Genomic DNA, 17527 nt, shown 5'->3' on the forward strand with positions numbered 1-17527 from the left:
ATGGCCACAGCCTTGGTCAGCCCCAGCCCTCCCTCAGCACAGCAGGGCTGTGGAGCCCCACTGCTACCTTCAGGCAATGCCAAAATGATGGAGTGCACGGTTCCCCCTGCCTGGCTGCCCCCCTGCCCACACTGCAGAGCATGCCAGGCGATGTGCCAGGCCTGGGGAGATATTTAATGGCACCACACGGTTACGGGGTACATGAATCAGGGCAGGACAGACACACACCCCCCACCCCTGCACTCCCCTGCTACAAAGGCTTTAAAAACACTCCTAAGAAAACTTTGGAAAAATTATTCAACTGTTCCTGAGCTGTGCTGGTGAGTTGAGGGAGAGCTCTGGGCCCATCCCAGAGATGGGGAGGCTGTCCCCTATTTCTTGCCCAGAGCCTTGTCCAGGTTGTTCTTGATGGCATCGAGGAAGTCGGTCGTGTTCACAAAATGCTCATTCAGCTTCACACTGGAGAGACAGAGAGGGATTGGTGGGGTCCCTGCCCACATCGTCCCACAGGCACCACCCACCCCCATCAGTTGTGAATAGCCACCTCAGATCCCTGGGGACTGTCCAGAGAGGCCAGCAGCTACCTGTGGCCACTGTGCACAGCCAGCTCCTGGTCACTGTCCTACTCTTGTGGCTGCCCTGCAGGGCCAGCCCATCCTTGTGGTCACTGTTCTGTTCTTGTGGCCATCCCCCTGCTCTGCCCTGAGAGTCACACGTACTTGGCAAGGCCATGGATGCAGCCAGCAAGGTCCTTGGTCATGGTCCCGCTCTCCACCGTGTCCACACAAACCTTCTCCAGCGTCTGTGCAAACCTGGGGACAGCAGCACTGTGTCTCCAGCAGCTCCAGGGGCCCTGCCACGGCTGCCCCCCAAGCAGCTGCTGGCAGGGACCCTCACCAGGGACCCCAGCCCACCCCGCTCACTTGATGAGGTCAGGGTTACTGTCCAGCTTGCCCCGGTGCTCCAGGCCCCGTGTCCAGGCGAAGATGCTGGCAATGGGGTTGGTGCTGGTGGGTCGCCCCTGCACAGAGAGAGTGCTCAGCTCTGCTGTGGGCAGCACGTGTGGGCAGCCTGGCACAGGCAGCCTGGGCTCTGCTCGCTGCCACAGCACAGCACACTCACCTTCTGGTGCTCCCGGTAGTGGCGGGTGACAGTGCCATGGGCGGCCTCGGCCTCAATGGTCTTCCCATCCGGACACACCAGCACGGAGGTCATCAAGCCCAGGGAGCCAAACCCTGCGGGGAAACAGGGCTCAGGACACTCCCAGGGGTGATGATGGACAGCCCAGCACACCCTGCCCTGCTCCACCTTGGGCCAGGATGTCTGACTGCACATCCCCGTCATAGTTCTTGCAGGCCCAGACAAAGCCACCAGAGGATTTCAGCATCTGGGCCACCATGTCGTCGATGAGCCGGTGCTCGTACCAGATCTTCAGCTTGTCAAACTCCGTCTTGTAGTGCCTGGGAGCCCGGGCAGGGGTCAGCCACACTCGCCCCCGCCGGTCTCAGGACAGCCCCAGGACAGGACAGCCCCCAGGCCCATACTTATCAAAGATCTCCTGGAAGATGTCCTTGAAGCGCCCGTCGTAGGCCTTGAGGATGGTGTTCTTGGTGCTCAGGTACAGCGGCCACTTCTTCTGGATGGCGTACTGGAAGCAGCTGTGTGCAAAGCCGGAGATGGACTGCAAGGGAAGCACACGAGGCTCGTGGCACCCTGTCCCCCAGGGTGGCCTGGCCCCCCGAGCCCCAGCAGTACCTCGTCCGTGTTGTACATGCCCATGCCCACGCCGCCGCCGGGGAAGTTGAACACCTCCCACTCCTTGGCCCCGCTGCCGTCCTTGGGCGTGAAGACCAGCTTGAACGTGCCGGACTTGTCCACCACGAAGTCGGTGGCCTTGTACTGTGGGGGCCGTGCAGAGCGTCAGGCGGGGCTGGGGGAGCTGCTGGCCAGCCCCGCGCCGCGCTGGCTCACCTGGTCACCGTGGGCGTGGCGGCCGATGGTGATGGGCTTGGTCCAGCCGGGCACCAGGCGAGGAATGTTCTTGCAGATGATGGGCTCCCGGAACACCGTCCCGCCCAGGATGTTTCGGATGGTGCCGTTGGGGCTCTTCCACATCTTCTTCAGCTTGAACTCTGTGGGGCGTGCAGATGGGACCCCTGAGTGATCCCCCCAGCCCCCCATGGTTCCTGCCAGCAGCCAGCTCCACTGTGCCAGGGCTGCTGCCAGAGCCTGCTGCAAGGGGAGGGACAAGCGAGCATGAGATCATGACTGGCACAGAGCAGAGGTCAGTGTGTCCCCAGGGCCACGGGGTCCCCACAGCACGCATGAGCCCCCAGGGTGGGGAGAGTGGCACAATAGTGGGCATGGTGCAGCCCCCAGCCCACCAGAAACCACAGCTGACCCCAGGGGGCTGTGCACAGACAGGAGACTCAGCACCCCAGAGGTGCCAGCACCCTCCACTGGGACAAAAGCTCAGCCCCTTGCCCTGCCCACCTTCCACCCTGGCTTCATCAGGAGTGATGGTGGCACACTTGACAGCCACACTGTACTTCTTGGTGGCCAGCGCTGAGTCAATGGTGACCTGGTCATCCGTCTTGTCCCGATGTGGCAGCCCCAGGTCGAAGTATTTTAGCTGGACATCCACGTTGGGCAGGATGAGCTGAGGGGCCGGGAGAGTGTCAGAACGGGGGGACAGCCTGGGGAGCAGCACCAGAGCACGGCCAGCCCTGGCACCCATCCTGGCCCAGCCTGGCTGCCTGCCCAACATGGTCGCCCCTGGCCAAGATGGTTCTGCTGGCCAGGATGATCCCCCTGCCCTGAACACGCCTCCCTGTGTGACACAGCTCCCGCTACAGGGCACGCCTCACTTAAAGGTCCTCCTGGTAGTTGTGCCGATTTTATGACCTGCTTCCTGCAGACAGAGGGACAGAGGTGGGAGGGACAGACAGAGGGCAGCACAGGGATCACCCGCTCCCCGTACACCCCCCAGCCCCATTTTTGGCACACCCGCCCGTTCCTGGGGCAGGACCCCATCACCTTCTCCTTAATGAAGGCCCAGATGATCCGTGTCATCTCATCCCCGTCCATCTCCACCACGGGATTTGCCACCTTGATCCGCTTGTCGGCATCTGGAGAGCAATGGGGGTGTTAGGGGTGCACCCCTTCTCCCACAGCTCCACGCCCTTGTGTGGGGTCAGGGCATCCTGTGGGGACCACACAGCTCTGTCCAGCCAGGTGTGGGTGCCAGCCTGGCTCAGGGACAGGTACAGGTCAGGGGCAAGCCCCGCTGGGGTCTGGGCCAGTTACTGGGGCCAGCACTGCTGGAGTGGGGGTCAGAGTGCAAAACCCACCATGTGAGGGGGACAGGGATAGGGACACATTCCTCTGAGAGCGGGATCCGCGTGCAGCGCCTCAGTGAGATGAACAACGGGGCCAGAACCAGGAGCAGCTGCAGTCCCCTGGGGCCAGACTCGGGCACAAAGCGCCGCACAAATCCCTGCGATGATCCTGGACCAGGACTAAAGCCCTCTGGGTGCCAAACCTGTCTGTGGATCAGGCTGTAAAACCTCACGTGGTACCCAGAGCAGAGGTGACCCCCCTGAGTGGGACCTGAGCATGGACAGGGAACATGGACAGGGAACAAAGCTCTGGGTGGCGCCGGAGCAGGAGTGAACCCTCCTGGGGCCAAATCCCGCGTCGGTCCGGGACCCTGAGCGACTCCCGCACCAGGCTCAGACTAGGTACGAGCTGGAGTGCGAAACGCCACGTGGAACCGGGACGAGACTCCCCTGGGACCAAACCCATCAGCGAAACCCCCCGTAGAACCGGCATCAAACCCCCCCAGGACCAGACCGACACAAAACGCGGTCCGCAAAGCCCCGCGCACCGTCGGTAAACGCGAGCGCGGGTCGGATTTCAGACACCGCCCCCCGAAAGAACCCGAGCCGCCCCCCCGGGGGTCGTTAGCGGGGTCGGGGGTGCCGGTGTCCGCACTCACAGTGGCGGCGCGGCGCGGGCGGCGGGCGGCGGGGCAGGCAGCGCAGCGCGGCGGCGGCGCGCAGGCAGCGGGCGGCCATGGCGGGGGCGGACGCGACGGGGCGGCCGCGGGGGCGCGGTTCTCTCCGCCCCGGGGCGGGACGCAGCCCCGGATCCCCCCGTGGGGCCCCGCGCGGGCTCTGGGTGGGTGCTGGGGTCCCGCGGTGGGGTTCCGGGTGCTGCTGCATCCCGCCCCTGTGGCCGCGGTCCGCATTGCCGACAAAGGCGTGTTGCATCCTTGGGTGCGTCGGGGTTACGGATAACGGGCCAAACCCCGCGTGGAACCAGGGGCAAACCCACCCGCGATCAAGGCCGGCTGTAAAATGCCGTGTGGAATGGGGACCGGGCCAGATTTGGCCCGGGACCAAATCTAGCTGTAAAACCCTGGCATCTGCACCAGATCCCCGTGGAATCTGACTGCCAAACCCCACAGGGATCAGGGACCAAACTCCCCCAGGACCTCAGCCGGTTATAAATCCCCTCGTGGAACAGGGATCAAAGCCCCCTGGGACTGGGCCTAGCTGCAAAACCTTTTATGGGACCAGGAATGAAACTTGGGGATCAGACACAGGTTTAAAATCCCTCGTGGAACTGCGAGTGGCCCCACCCCCAGGACCAGACCCATTTGAAAAAGCCCTCGTGGAACCGGTATCAGACATCCTCAGAACTAAACCCAGCTGTAAAACCTTGTACAGAACTAGGACCAAACCCGACTGCAAAACCCCGTGTGAAATCGGGGGGGTTCGGTGGGGCTGGGGACGTGCAGGCACAGCCTGACCCTACATGGAAGCCGGAGTCCCTGGTCACGGCTGGCGCGTGACTCGGCAGCTGGATCCAGCAGGACAAGGGCAGCTGCCACTGTTCCACCGGGGACCTTCACCTCGGCTGGCCCCGCGTGGGGAGGAGGAGGAGGAGGGCGACAGCGACAACGGTGACAACGACAGGGGTGATGCACACCAGGGGCACCCCGAGAAGGCGCATGGAGTGTGCCAGGGTTGCCAGGAGGCTGCTCGGGCTGGGAATTTGTTGTCCTGCTGTCCCGGCCAAGCCGATGGCTTTTTTTAGCCACATGGGACGGGCAGAGCCTGCTCCAGGAAGAAAAACAGCGCTGGAGCTGGCAGCCCCCAGCGGAGGGGCTGGAAAGCCGCGGCTCTCGTTGACGTCTGGCTGGCTTTAACATTAACCAGAGCAGGAGCGGCGGGGCCGCACGCCGGGGGGGTCAGCCCTGCTCCGGGGGGGTCAGCCCTGCTCCGGGGTCCCGCGTGTCCCCGCTCCCCCAGCCCAGCCCCTGCTGCCAGCAGCCCTGCCCAGGGCCTGGCCCCAGCTGCCCCCGGCCGCCCTCGCCCTGGCCCCGCGGCCGGGGCCGCCCAGTGACCGCGGCGCTGGCTGGACCAGCTCCGGCCGGCGCGGCGCAGTCCCCCCGCGAGGAAAGGACAAAAGCGGCCATGTGGCACAGGCCCAGGGCAGGCCCCGAACAAAGGCACCGCCCGTTCATCCCCGGCCACAGCCCAGCGCCCTCCCTGCTGTGCCACCCCAGTGTCCCCAGCGTGGCTGCCCTGGGGAGACGAGAGCGCTGCCGGGGCTGGGTGTGGGCAGCACCTCAGGGAGGGACAGGTCCCACAGGTTTGGGACCCGGCCAGAGCGTGAACAAGGACACAGTGTGGGGGCTGTACGAGCTCCTGCTGCCCGCAGGCAGGGCTGTGTCTGCTGTGGAGGGGCCCCGGGGGGCTGGCAGGGGCCCCGTTTCCTTGGGCCACCCACAGCACTGCCCAGAGCTGCTGGCCTGCAGGCTGGAGTGGGGGCTGTGTCCCCGCTGTGGCAACCATCCGACCCTCCTGGGGCTACCAGCATGACCCTGCCTGCATAGGGACTCCTGCTTGCCCAGCCCTGTGTTTCAGTAGCCGTGATCCCAGCAGCTCTGGGCACTGCTGAACCCGGCTGCCAGCCCCCAGCTCCGAGTGTGCCACTGTGGGGACACCGTGGCATCCCTGAACCCCACAGAACCTCATGGTGCAGACCCATGAATTACCCCTAAACTCCCTGAACCGCCTGTCACCACAAGGATCTCACCGTGGTGCCTGGAGCCATGTGCACAGGCATTAGGTGTCCCCACAGCCACCCCTGCCACCAGGGACTCCCAGGCAGCGCCGCCAGTGGGTGCTGCCCCCCCAAACCAGGCTCCCCGATAGCCCCAGGGTGCTGGAAGCCCCTCAGAGTGCTGGGGCTGAAACACGCAGTCCTGGGCACACCAGCACGACCCCTTTGGGGCCGGTGCCATCCGAGGAACGGCGGGGGGCGCAGACAGGCCCCTGCAGCTCCCGCCCCCCAGAAGTGAGGATGACTGCCCCGGCAGCAGCAGCAGCCCCCAGCCCTCGCTCCGCGGGCCCCCGGGCGGGGCCGGGGCGGGGAGGGGCGGGCCGGCCCTTTGTTGTGCTGCGGGCGGAGCCCCCCGGAGCCGCCCCCGCACCGCCCCGCACCGCCGGGGGGGGGAAACACCGCGGAGCCGCCCCCGCTGCCTGCGGCTCCCGCCGCGCCTCGGAGCCGCCGAGCGGGTGAGCAGCGGGAGGGCAGCACCGGGCACGGGTACCGGGCACCGGCAGCGGCGGGGGATGCGTGCGAGAGGAGCGAGTGTGCGAGGGGCGGGCGCGCGTGCACGTGCGCGGGAGGTGGCCCGAGGGACCGGAGCGCGGGGGCTGGCGGAGGGGCTGGGGGCGAGTGTGAGTGTGGGGACACGCGTGCGTGCCCGTGCGGGGGTGTGCAGCACCGTGTGACAGTGTGTGTGCAGCACTGTGGCTGTGTGACAGTCTGACAATGTGTGTGCATGGCTGTGTGACTGTGGCTGTGCGTGTGAGTGACAGTGTGTGCATCACTGTGACTGTGTGTGCACACAGGTGTGCGGTGTCAGTCTGAGCAGGTGAGCGTGCCTGTGCACGTGTGTGAGTGTGTGTGTATGTACCTGTGTGTGTGTTTTGTGTGTGTGTATGTGCATGTGTGCTCTGTGTTTTGTGTGTGTGTGCTGTATCTGTGTGTTTTGTGTGTGTGTGTGTGTATGCTGTGTGTTTTGTGTGTGTGTGTTTTGTGTGTGTGTTTGCACTGTGTGTTTTGTGTGTTTGTGCACTGTGTGTGTGTTTTGTGTCTGTGTGTGTTTTGTGTCTGTGTGTGTGTCTGTTTTCTGTGTGTGTGTGCTGTGTGTGTGTTTTGTGTGTGTTTTCTGTGCATGTGTGTGTGTGTGCTCTGTGTGTTTTGTGTCTCTCTGTGTGTGTGCTGTGTGTGTGTTTCGTGTGTGTGTGTGTGTTTTGTGTCTGTGTGTGTGTGTGCTGTGTGTGTGTTTCGTGTGTGTGTGTGTGTTTTGTGTCTCTGTGTGTGTGTGCTGTGTGTGTGTTTCGTGTGTGTGTGTGTGTTTTGTGTCTGTGTGTGCTGTGTGTGTGCTGTGTGTGTGTTTTCTGTCTGTGTGTGTTTTCTGTCTGTGTGTGTTTTCTCTGTGTGTCTGTGTGTGTGCAGGGTGCTGGCACACCAGGAGCTGTTCCCACAGCCGTTCCAGGCGTGTGTTTGCTGCCCAGGGTGTGCACACCCCGTGACCTCCCTGCGTGTGTTTACATGTGCTGCTGTGCGTACAGCGGGCAGGGTGCTGGGGCAGGCATCACAGGCTGCTCACAGGGAGGCGTGTCAGTGCCCGCTCGGGGCTCGGACCTGCGTGTGTGTGGGGTGTCCCACCTGTGAGCTGTGCCCTGGACGCTGCGGGTGCACACGTGCTGTGTGTCCAGACATGAGGCCACAGAAGTGACTCTGCCATGGTGCAGGAGTGATGGGTGCAAGGAGACAGGTGTGTGTTGTGGGGTACCAGTGCCCTGGGTGCTCTGCCGGGAGAAGGGGATGCTGTGAGGCAGTGGGGGCTGGCTGTCACCATCAGGAGGCCCTGGCAGTGGGGTCTGAGCTCACAGTGAGCCGGAGAGGCAGGGGGACAGCCCAGCCTGGCCCCGTGAGAGGCCCTTGGCTCAGGCAGGGTGTCACAGCTGGTGCACCTGGAATGGGGGATGCCCTGTGGGGAGCCCTGCCAGGCTGCGGGGCCAGGGGCTGCCCCAGCCCCTCGTCCTGCTCGAAGCCCCTCCAGGAGGCTGTCAGGACGCAGCAGAGCGGGCTGTGCAGGGGGATCCCCGTGCAGTCTCGGGGCAGCTGGAGCAGCTGCGTGACTCTGCAGGTGTGCATGCATGCGTGCTCAGACGCTCTGCGTGTGCGTGGCTGGGAGCAGGGATTGCACTGCCGGCTGCTGTCTGGCAGCTCCCAGCAGCCAGCCGAGCCGGGGGCGTGCTGTGAGCCCCGCACGGCGGGCGAGCCTGGAGCGTGGGTGGGTGCGAGCCGGGCACAGATCCCCGAGCAGGGCCCGTGCCCGCGCTGGGCTGGCTGCAGGGCAAGGTGGGAGCTCATGGGCAGCAGCAGTGAGGCACACACAGCCCCATCCCCGCTCTCTGCAGACAGCAGCAGCCACATCCATCACCGCCTTCCCCGGCGCCCACTGCCAGTGGGAACGGGCTGGCAGGCGCTGCCGTGGGAATTGGGTGCAGAAACCACCGCCCCACCTGCCCGCTGACCCCAGGCCACGGTTTTTGGCGCTGCCCGAGCAGTGGCGAGGCTCCCGGTTGCCGGCAGTGGGCAGGGCGGGCGGTGCGTGCCGGTGCCTGCAGCAGGGCGTGGGGCGCGCCCGGGCCTGTGCGAGGGCAGAGCGGGGCAGGGCGCTGAGCTGCCCCCGGCGCTGCCCCGCTGGCAGCTGCGTGGGCAGGACGGGAGATAAATGGGAGTTTGGCGTAAACAGCCCAGGCTGCCAGCAGTGCTGGAGTGGCGCTTAAAGGCACAGGCTCTGGCCTGGTTCTGCTGCCTTTTCCTGCCCTCCCTCGCTGCCTGCTCTGCCCTCCTTTCCCCCCTTCCCTTCCCTTCCCTTCCCTTCCCTTCCCTTCCCTTCCCTTCCCTTCCCTTCCCTTCCCTTCCCTTCCCTTCCCTTCCCTTCCCTTCCCTTCCCTTCCCTTCCCTTCCGCTCCTGCCTGCTCACCCCAGAGCAGCTGCCCTCCCCACAGGGGCTCCTCTCCTCACTGCGTGACACCACAGCAGTGTTGACACAGCCCTGCCACGCCGTGCACAGGTGACAGTCAGGTCCCTGGAGCCCCCCGAGATGCTGTGAGCTGGCATGGGGCAGGGGTCCGTGGCTGCAGGGTGAGTGCCTGCTCCCCCACCGTTCAGGGTGACCAGCTTGGCTCGGTGACAGGGAGTCCGTCTGTGCCACTTCCCCGGGCAAAGGTGCTGCTGATAAGGCTGGGGTGGAGCTGTGGGGCTGTCCCAGGGCTGGAACGCCCAGGTCCACCGGGAAGAGCAGGAGCAGTAGGACAGGAAGGAAGCAAGGTCAATTTGGGGCGGAGGGGCGCCCCCCAGCCCCAGCCCCTGGACACCAGGTATGGCCTGTGAGTGGGCACGTCCTGCAGAGCCAGGCGGGAAGAGTGTGGGAGTACGGGCACAGCTGTTCCAAGAGTGTGGGCACAGGCATCCAAGGAGTGTGGATACAGTTGTCCCGGGAGTGTGGGGAGCATTTTTCCTGGGCAGGGGGCTCACAGTGGGTCCCACCATTGTGGTCCAGGGCTGGGACTGACCAAGCAAGACCCGGGAAGCTCTGGCCCACACTGGGAGGGCAGTGCTGGGTGCCCTGGCCCCGGGAGAACTGCCTGCTGCAGGGGAATCCTCGGACCCCATCCCTCTGCCCCCTGCCCCCGTTTCTACGGCGATTTAAGGAGCTGTCATTAATAACAGTTTTTGGGGGCTGCTGGCCGGGTGGGCAGTGGTCCGAGGGCTGTGGGGGCTGTGAGCCCTCCCCACACCCCAGCCAGGGACAAAGCCCCCGGAGGGCCAGGCGGAGGGTCTCGCCCAGCACTACCTGCTCGGCCCACGGCCACACCGGACCCCGGGACGGGCACAGGGGCTGGCAGGGATGTGTCTGTGCCCTGTGGGGACACTGGTGCCGACCTGGTCTGCCCGTGGCAGGGCTGGCTCAGGCAGCCCGTGGTAGCCCACGGCTCCCGAGGGAGGGCAGGGAGCGCTGGGCTGTGCCCAGAGCCCCCACCCCAGCACAGTGGCCGTGGGGCACAGCTGAGGGGCAGGGAGCGGCTGGGGTACGGCCATGGGCCGAGCTGTTCCCAGGACAGCAGGACACCCCCGGGACGGCTTTTCCGGGGGCTCCCAGCCATCCCTCCTGGACCACCGCCCGGGATCCCGGGTTTCCCTGCCGCGGGGGTGGCTGCCGGGAGTCCCCGGAGCCGCTTTGCCGGGGACAAAGCCCTGTCCCCTCCGGGCCGTGGCGGCCGCGGGGCGGGGTCCGGGCCGGTCCCGCTGGGGCGGTGCGGGGGCGGTGCCGGCCCGGGACGCGCTCGCCGCCTTTCGAGCGGCCCACCCCTCCCGGGACACCGGCGGGACCGGAGCGTCTCGGTACGGGAACGGCTGGGCACGGCTCGGAGACACAGCAGTAATGCTTGGGCGGGGCCGGTTCGGTCCGGCCCGGTTCGGCCGGACGGGGCTGCGCCCGGAGGCGGAGCGGGGCGGGGGGCCGGGCCGGGCCGTGCTGAACCGTGCCAAGCCGCTGAGCCCCTTCTCTCCCCGCAGGTCTGCAGCGCCCGGGCGGCTCTCGGCCGCGGCGGAGCCCCGCGCTCGGTGCGGGATGGCGGCGCGGCCGGTGCTGCCGGTGCTGGCGGCGCTGCTGCTCTCGGCGGCTCCGGAGCCTGTCCCGCGGGTCAGCCTGCCCTACGGTGAGTGCTCGGTTCGGTGGGTGAGGGTCCGCCGGGCCCGGGGATGGCGGAGCGTCCCGCGTCCCCCCGGGCTCCTCGCCGCGTGGGAACGCCGTGTGACCCCCCGGGACAGCGGGAACCCCCTGTCAGCGGGACGCGGAGCCAGGGCTGGGCAGAGCCCCGGGGATGCTGCGGGGTGTAGGGTGGGTGTGCCCGGGGCACCCGGGTGGCTCCGCAGGCAGGACAGTGCTGGCCGTGTGCTGTGCACGCTGGGCTGGGCTGAGCCGGCCGGGGGACTCTGCCGCGGGATCCCTCCCTGCTCAGGGTGTCCCTGGGGTCGGGGACACGCCACAGCCCCTCACTGTGTGGTGCTGAGCTCCGGACAGGTCTGACCCCGCTGCAGGCACGGGTCAGCTGCATGGCCCCAGAGTGCTGGGGCTGCCCTGGGCAGGGGCCAGGGAAGGACCCGCAGGGTGCTAGGCCAGGCAGAGCTGTAACAAGTGGGGGGCCTGGCTGCAGCCCCCTCCTGCCCTGCAGAGCCCCCAGCAGCTGGCACAGGCTGGGCGAGCCGTGGGGGCACGCTGCTGGGCTCGGCCCTGGCAGCTGTGTGTGTGGGGGAGCCACCCACGGCTGTGCTGCCAGAAGTGGCTGGATCCAGCTGCTGCCGGCCAGCAGAGCCCATCCCGCCCTGTGCTGGCCGGCCTGGGAGGGTGCCGTGGTTTGGGCAGCTGCTGCAGCTCGTGGTGTGGCCACGGCCGTGGTGGCTCCAGCAGATTGGGACCTGCTGAGTTGGACAGGAGGCTGGCACCCAGCTCGGCACCCAGCTCGGCGTCGTGCCTGCCGTGCCGTGCCGTGCTGAGCTGCTCTGCCTGGCCCTGCCTGCACGGACCGGTTCTGCCCTGCTCTGCACGCTGTGAGGCTGTGGGAGCTGTGGGGCTGCAGCCATGGGCAGTGCCTGGGGATCCTGTTCTGCACCCAGCCGTGCAGGGGCAGCTGGGCAGGGAGCTCGGGCCAGTGGCCGCTGTGTGCCCGGTCGTGGCTCCCATGGAGCGTTGGCCACGTGTGGCTGCGGTTGGTGGGAGGGAGGAGCTGGGAGCTGCTCCCCTGGGAGCACTGGATGTGCCTGCAGCAGGTTTGTCTGGAAGAAGCAGGTCTTGTCCTGACAGGTCCCTGGCAGCCACACCAGCAGCGAGCTCCCCATGCCAGCACAGCTCTGCAAGGCACAGGGGCCCCGTTGCCCCTCCGCTGCCGTGCCCACCACGGGTGGCATCACCCCTCCACTAGGGTGCAGGACCCCTTCCAGGGGGATGCACTGGAAAATCAGCTTCCTCCTCTCTGCACCATTGTGGTAGAGCTGGACTGATGCTGGGGCCAGCTGAGCCCCCCAGCATGGGAGAGGTACTGCCCCATCCAAAACCTGGGGTTTGGGGAGTCTAACAGGAGCTCTGGGGTTATCCTGGTGAGACTCTGGGAACAGGCAGGGGGGTGGGGGAGGTCAGGGGGTCCCCAGAGTGTCAGAGGTCAGGCAGTTGGCAGCATGAGTCAGCCCGACGTGTCCCAAGCACACAGCCAGGCCCATCTGATTCAGAGCAGGAGGAGAGGAAGGGCTTCCGGGGCCAGGCCACCCACGCGGGACAGGACGGGCTGGGATGGGACAGGACGGGCCCTCCCTGAGTCAGCCTGGCCACTGGCCCGTGTCCGGCACAGGCTGAGCCCCGCGGGCTGGGGCACAAAGGTACCCCCACACCCATCTCCCTGCTCTGAGGCTGGGGTCCTCTGTGCCTGGGCTGGGCAGAGCCTCCCGTGCTGCAGGGTGAGCTCTAGGGCTGGATGTGGCCAGGCAGCCGCCCCAGTGCTGGGCAGGGCTGTTGTGGCATCCTCAGTGCCAGGAGCTGTGTCTGTGCCTTGTGGGTGCCCTCGGGTCTGGCACAGTTCACTGCAGTTTGTGGGGCCACGTGTGTGTGGCAGTGTGGGCAGAGCCACATCTGGCCCTGGCTGCTGCAGGTGGGTGTTATGGCCAAGGTGCTGGGCAGAGGGACCAGGAGCAGGGTCCAGGTCTCGGGTGGCAGCAGGAGGCTGATGCTGCCACTCTTGCCCCCAGACTCGGCCGAGAGAGTGGTGCAGCGCTTTGAGGCGCCTGGCGTGTCCAACTACACGGCCCTGCTGCTGAGCCCCGACGGCCAGACCCTCTACCTGGGGGCACGAGAGATGCTGCTCACCCTCAACACCAGCAACTTCCAGCACAGCTCCCCAGTTCGCAGGGTGAGCCCAGGGATGGGCTGGGCGGCCCTTGGGCAGGGAGGGGGGACCCAACCAGCTGGAGCGTGGGGATCCCCTCCCCACCAGCTTTTTGGGTCTGTGAGCCATCATGCATTCAGGAGCACCTGGCCCAGAGCAGGGTGTTTGAGCTGGGGAGGATGTGGATGTTGTGAACAGGTCCAAGGAGGGTGTGCATGGGCCGGCCAGGGGCGGGGGGACTCCCAGTGACTGTCCATTCTCCACAGCTGCTGTGGAATGCAGATGAGGAGAAGAAGAGGCAATGTGTGTTCAAGGGCAAGGACCCCCAGGTGAGCTCCATTGCCAGCAGGCAGTGCCCTGTGCGGGGTGGCTGTGGGTGACACAGCTGAGCCAAGGGCTGAGCTGGGTTCTCTGACCCCACAGAGAGACTGTCACAACTACATCAAGCTGCTGCTGCAGCTGAACAGCACCCACCTGTACACCTGTGGGACCTGCGCCTTCAGCCCGGCCTGCGCCTACATCGTGAGTAGAGCAGCAGGGTCCCCTGCAGTCCCCCCGTGCCCTCAGGGCCCTGCACCGGGGTCCTGGGCACTGGGACAAGTGCTGCTGGCTCACAGCCTCATCCTGCCGCAGAGCGTGCAGCGCTTCAGCCTGGAGCGGGACGCGTCGGGGAAGGTGGTGCTGGAGGACGGGAAGGGACGCTGCCCCTTCGACCCCGAGTACCGCTCCACAGCTGTCATGGTCGGTAAGGCAGCACACCCTGGGACCCTCGTCCTTCCTCCCTGTGCCAGCCTGGAGCCCTCTCCCTCCCTGCAGTGCCCTGGGACCTTTGCCCTTTGCCTCCCCTCCCTGCGTCTGCCCGGCCAGGCTGAGCCAGGGCCGGGCTGTCACAGACCCCAGCGGGACGCGGGGCCGTGCGGGTGGCACGTGGCACGTCCCAGCAGGAGCGTGTCTTTGGCAGATGGCGAGCTCTACGCCGGGACCGTCAGCAACTTCCAGGGCAACGAGCCGACCATCTCCCGCAGCCAGGAGAGCCGCATCGCCCTCAAGACCGAGAACTCCCTCAGCTGGCTGCAGGGTGGGTGCTGGCGCTGGCACGGCTGCTCGGGGGGAGGATGGAGTGGGGTGCAGCGGGCCAGCAGCGCTGAGGGTGCTTGTGCCCCCAGACCCAGCGTTCGTGGGCTCAGCCTACCTGCGGGAGAGCCTCCCTGCCGGCAACCCCGAGGGCGACGACGACAAGGTCTACTTCTTCTTCAGCGAGACCGGGAAGGAGTTTGACTATTTTGAGAACACCATTGTCTCCCGCATCGCCCGTGTGTGCAAGGTGGGCAGCAGGCAGCAGTGGGGGCTGTGCCTGGGGCGTGGCTCACTGCTGGGCTGGGGGGATGTGGGACCATCCTGCAGATCTGCAGGGCTCCTGGGTGCCTGGAGCCCTGCTGGGGCTCTCAGTGGCCATGGCCACGGCAGCCTGACCCGCTGTGCCGTGCAGGGTGACCAGGGCGGGGAGCGCGTGCTGCAGCGGCGCTGGACCACCTTCCTGAAGGCACAGCTGCTCTGCTCACACCCTGAGGATGGCTTCCCCTTCAACGTGCTGCAGGACATCTTTGTGCTCACCCCGGGCGAGCTGCGCTGGAGAGAGACGCTCTTCTACGGTGTCTTCACCTCGCAGTGGTGAGTGAGGGGACTCAGGGCAGCACAGGAGGCTTGGCAGAGCCAGGCCCTGATCTTGCTGTGCTCTCCTCACCAGGAACAAGGGTGGGCTGGGCAGCTCGGCCGTCTGCGCCTTCCCCATGCGCAGCGTGCAGCGTGCCTTCGGCGGGCTCTACAAGGAGGTGAACCGTGAGACACAGCAGTGGTACACAGACACCAGCCCCGTGCCAGAGCCCCGGCCAGGCACGGTAGGTGGCCCCTTGGCACCTGCCCGAGCACAGGACGTGGCACTGCCCCCTTGCCCTCCTGGTCCCGATGGCTCCACAGCATGGAACCCTTCTGAGCCCCCTCCTTTCCCTGCAGTGCATCACCAGCCGCACACGGCACATGAAGATCAACTCGTCGCTGCAGATGCCGGATCGGGTGCTGAACTTTATCAAGGATCACTTCCTGATGGACAGCCCTGTGCGCAGCCAGCCGCTGCTGCTGCAGAGCCAGCGGCGCTACCAGCGCGTCGGCGTGCACCGCGCGCAGGGCCTGCACGGCACCTACGACGTGCTGTTCCTGGGCACGGGTGGGTGCAGAGGGGGGCTCTGGTGGGGCAGGGGTGGGCTGGGCCCTGGCAGGGCAGGGTCTGTGCCCTGCAGCCCGGCCCTGCTCAGCACAGCCCCTCTGTTTGCAGACGATGGGCGGCTGCACAAGGCTGTGCGGGTGAACCGCGGTGTGCACATCATCGAGGAGATCCGCCTCTTCCCTGACGGGCAGCCCGTTCTCCAGCTGCTGCTGGACCACGACAAGGCATGGGCAAGGGCAGGGTGGGCACTGGGGGCTCAGCCTGCTCAGGGCAGGTCCTGTTTGTGGGCTAGGGGACAGCGGGGATGTGCAGGAGCCCACCCCGCTGACCCCAGCGTGTCCCCTCCTGCAGGGCCTCGTCTACGCAGCCACCTACGCAGCGGTGGCCCAGGTGCCCTTTGCCAACTGCAGCCTGTACCGCAGCTGTGGGGAATGCGTGCTGGCCCGGGACCCCTTCTGTGCCTGGAGCTTGAACGCCTGCCACAGGGTCACCCCACATGCCCTGGCACACTCACAGTAAGTGCTGCACCCTCTGCCATCCCCTACCCCCACAGCACCCCACTGCCTGCCCTTGCTCTGTTCCCAGGCACGGCGCACAGGACATCGAGGGTGCTGACACGGGGCGGCTCTGCCTGCGGGCCAACGCCTCCCAGCCCCGGCCACGCATCCTCCTCACCTCAGGTGAGCTCCCGCCCCTGCTGCTGTGTGAGTGTGTACGCCCTGGGGACTCCCACACCTCCCAGGGGTGACCCACACATCCTGCTTCACCACACTGCCATCAGTGTGCCCGCAGCGGGGTCCCCTCCCTGACGTTCCCGTGGGTTCTGTCTGCAGCCTCGGGCACCCCGTGCCAGCAGATCCAGCTGCCTCCCAACGCAGTGCAGTCCCTGCCGTGCCAGCTGCTCTCCAACCTGGCCTCACGGCACTGGCTGCACAACGGGGAGCTCGTCAATGCCTCCTACCTGGTGCTGCCCGACGGGGCCCTCATCCTGGTGGGCAGCCCGGAGCGCGCGGGCACCTACGAGTGCTGGTCTCTGGAGGAGGGATTCCGCCAGCTGATGGCCAGCTACTGCGTGGGCGTGCGGGAGCCAGCCCCGGGGCCGGCGGACGCGGGCAGGAGGGCGACTGCTGGCCACGACGCCCTGGAGGCGGTCAGCACGTCCCGCAGCACCTCGGCGGCGGGCAGCGCCGCAGCCCGGCTGGAGGGCAAGACCTACTGGACCGAGTTCCTGGTGATGTGTGTGCTCTTTGCCGCTGCCGTGCTGGTGCTGGCCTTCTTCGTGCTGCACCGGCACCGTGACGGCATGAAGGCGCTGCTGGAGCCTGGTGACCCCGGCAGGCACCAGAAGCCGCCCCGCAAGCCGGTGGAGAGCCTGCCCCTGAACGGCAGCAGCCTGCCCAGCGCGGCTCCCGAGCACAAGGGCTACCAGGCCCTGCAGGACAACTACATCGTCAGCACCCCCGTGCACGAGCCCCCGGGACCCCCACGCGCCTTCTCTGAGTCAGAGAAGAGGCCTCTCCACGTGCGTGACAGCTTCGTGGAGGTGTCCCCCGCCTGCCAAAGACCCCGGGTGCGCCTGGGCTCCGAGATCCAGGACTCGGTGGTGTGATGGGGATGAGACCGAGCCCTCACCCACTGCTGCCTCTGCTGTGCTGAGCCTCGCTGGACGGTGCACGGCTGCCAGGCCCGAGCTGTGTGTGCGTGCCCACAGCCTGGCACCCACACCGCGGCAGCACCCGCCAGCCAGCGGGGTCCCCACCCTCGCGGGCTCCCTGGGCATCACCTCGAGGGCGTCGGGGGTGCCACATGCCTCCCAGGGCCCTGCGGGGCGGTTCTGCGTCCCTGCTGCAGGCACAGACACGGCTCCTGGGCCAGGCTCTGCCAGGCCCTGAGCCCCCTATGCAGAGGGCAGGAGGGGGTGGCCGCAGACCCCCCGTGCCCCAGTCACTGTGACGTCCCGCCGTGGGACCCGGGCCACGCGCGGCTGGGCAGCGCCAGCCCCGCGGCATGTGCTGTGTGTCTGTGCTTGGTTCGTTTTTGATATGTGGAAAATGTGAATTGTGTCCGGGAAGGGGAGCTGGGAACTGCCCCCCCTGCGCTGGGTAGGCAGTGACACCCCTGCAGCCCCAAGTGCGTGCGTAAAAAGTTTTTATATAAAATCTTTCAGACGTGTGTGCGGCAGGGCTGAGCTTCCTAGCCGGGACCATCCCGTGGAGTGCAGCCATGTCTGGCTCTCCCTGCAGGCAGAGGAGGATCTGCCCATGGCTTC

General features: G+C 66.6%; 2 protein-coding genes across 3 annotated transcripts; one reads left to right on the forward strand and one right to left on the reverse strand.

Moving 5' to 3' along the window:
* Positions 1 to 149: 149 nt before the first annotated feature.
* IDH2 (isocitrate dehydrogenase (NADP(+)) 2) lies at positions 150 to 4136 on the reverse strand. Of its 2 annotated transcripts, none has more exons than XM_079318315.1 (11): positions 3998 to 4136; positions 3037 to 3128; positions 2494 to 2659; positions 1972 to 2132; positions 1756 to 1899; positions 1545 to 1681; positions 1309 to 1460; positions 1123 to 1235; positions 924 to 1021; positions 720 to 812; positions 150 to 459 (listed from the first exon to the last, which is right to left on the reverse strand). In XM_079318315.1, exons 1-11 carry the CDS (start codon positions 4074 to 4076, stop codon positions 372 to 374), a joined length of 1323 nt encoding a protein of 440 aa, XP_079174441.1. In that variant the 5' UTR covers positions 4077 to 4136; the 3' UTR covers positions 150 to 371. The 2 variants fall into 2 exon arrangements, with proteins under 2 accessions (XP_079174441.1, XP_079174442.1); XM_079318316.1 differs by lacking the exon at positions 3998 to 4136 and adding an exon at positions 3351 to 3516.
* A 5217-nt stretch (positions 4137 to 9353) lies between these two features.
* On the forward strand, positions 9354 to 17427 carry SEMA4B (semaphorin 4B). Its single transcript, XM_079318494.1, has 15 exons — positions 9354 to 9478; positions 10678 to 10817; positions 12898 to 13058; positions 13301 to 13363; positions 13458 to 13556; positions 13668 to 13779; positions 13996 to 14112; positions 14201 to 14358; positions 14524 to 14705; positions 14782 to 14932; positions 15048 to 15258; positions 15367 to 15482; positions 15610 to 15773; positions 15844 to 15938; positions 16092 to 17427. Exons 2-15 carry the CDS (start codon positions 10730 to 10732, stop codon positions 16865 to 16867), a joined length of 2493 nt encoding a protein of 830 aa, XP_079174620.1. The 5' UTR covers positions 9354 to 9478; positions 10678 to 10729; the 3' UTR covers positions 16868 to 17427.
* Positions 17428 to 17527: the final 100 nt, after the last annotated feature.

The sequence above is a fragment of the Erithacus rubecula genome, assembly GCF_903797595.1.
Source record: "Erithacus rubecula genome assembly, chromosome: 14".
NCBI lineage: Eukaryota > Metazoa > Chordata > Aves > Passeriformes > Muscicapidae > Erithacus > Erithacus rubecula.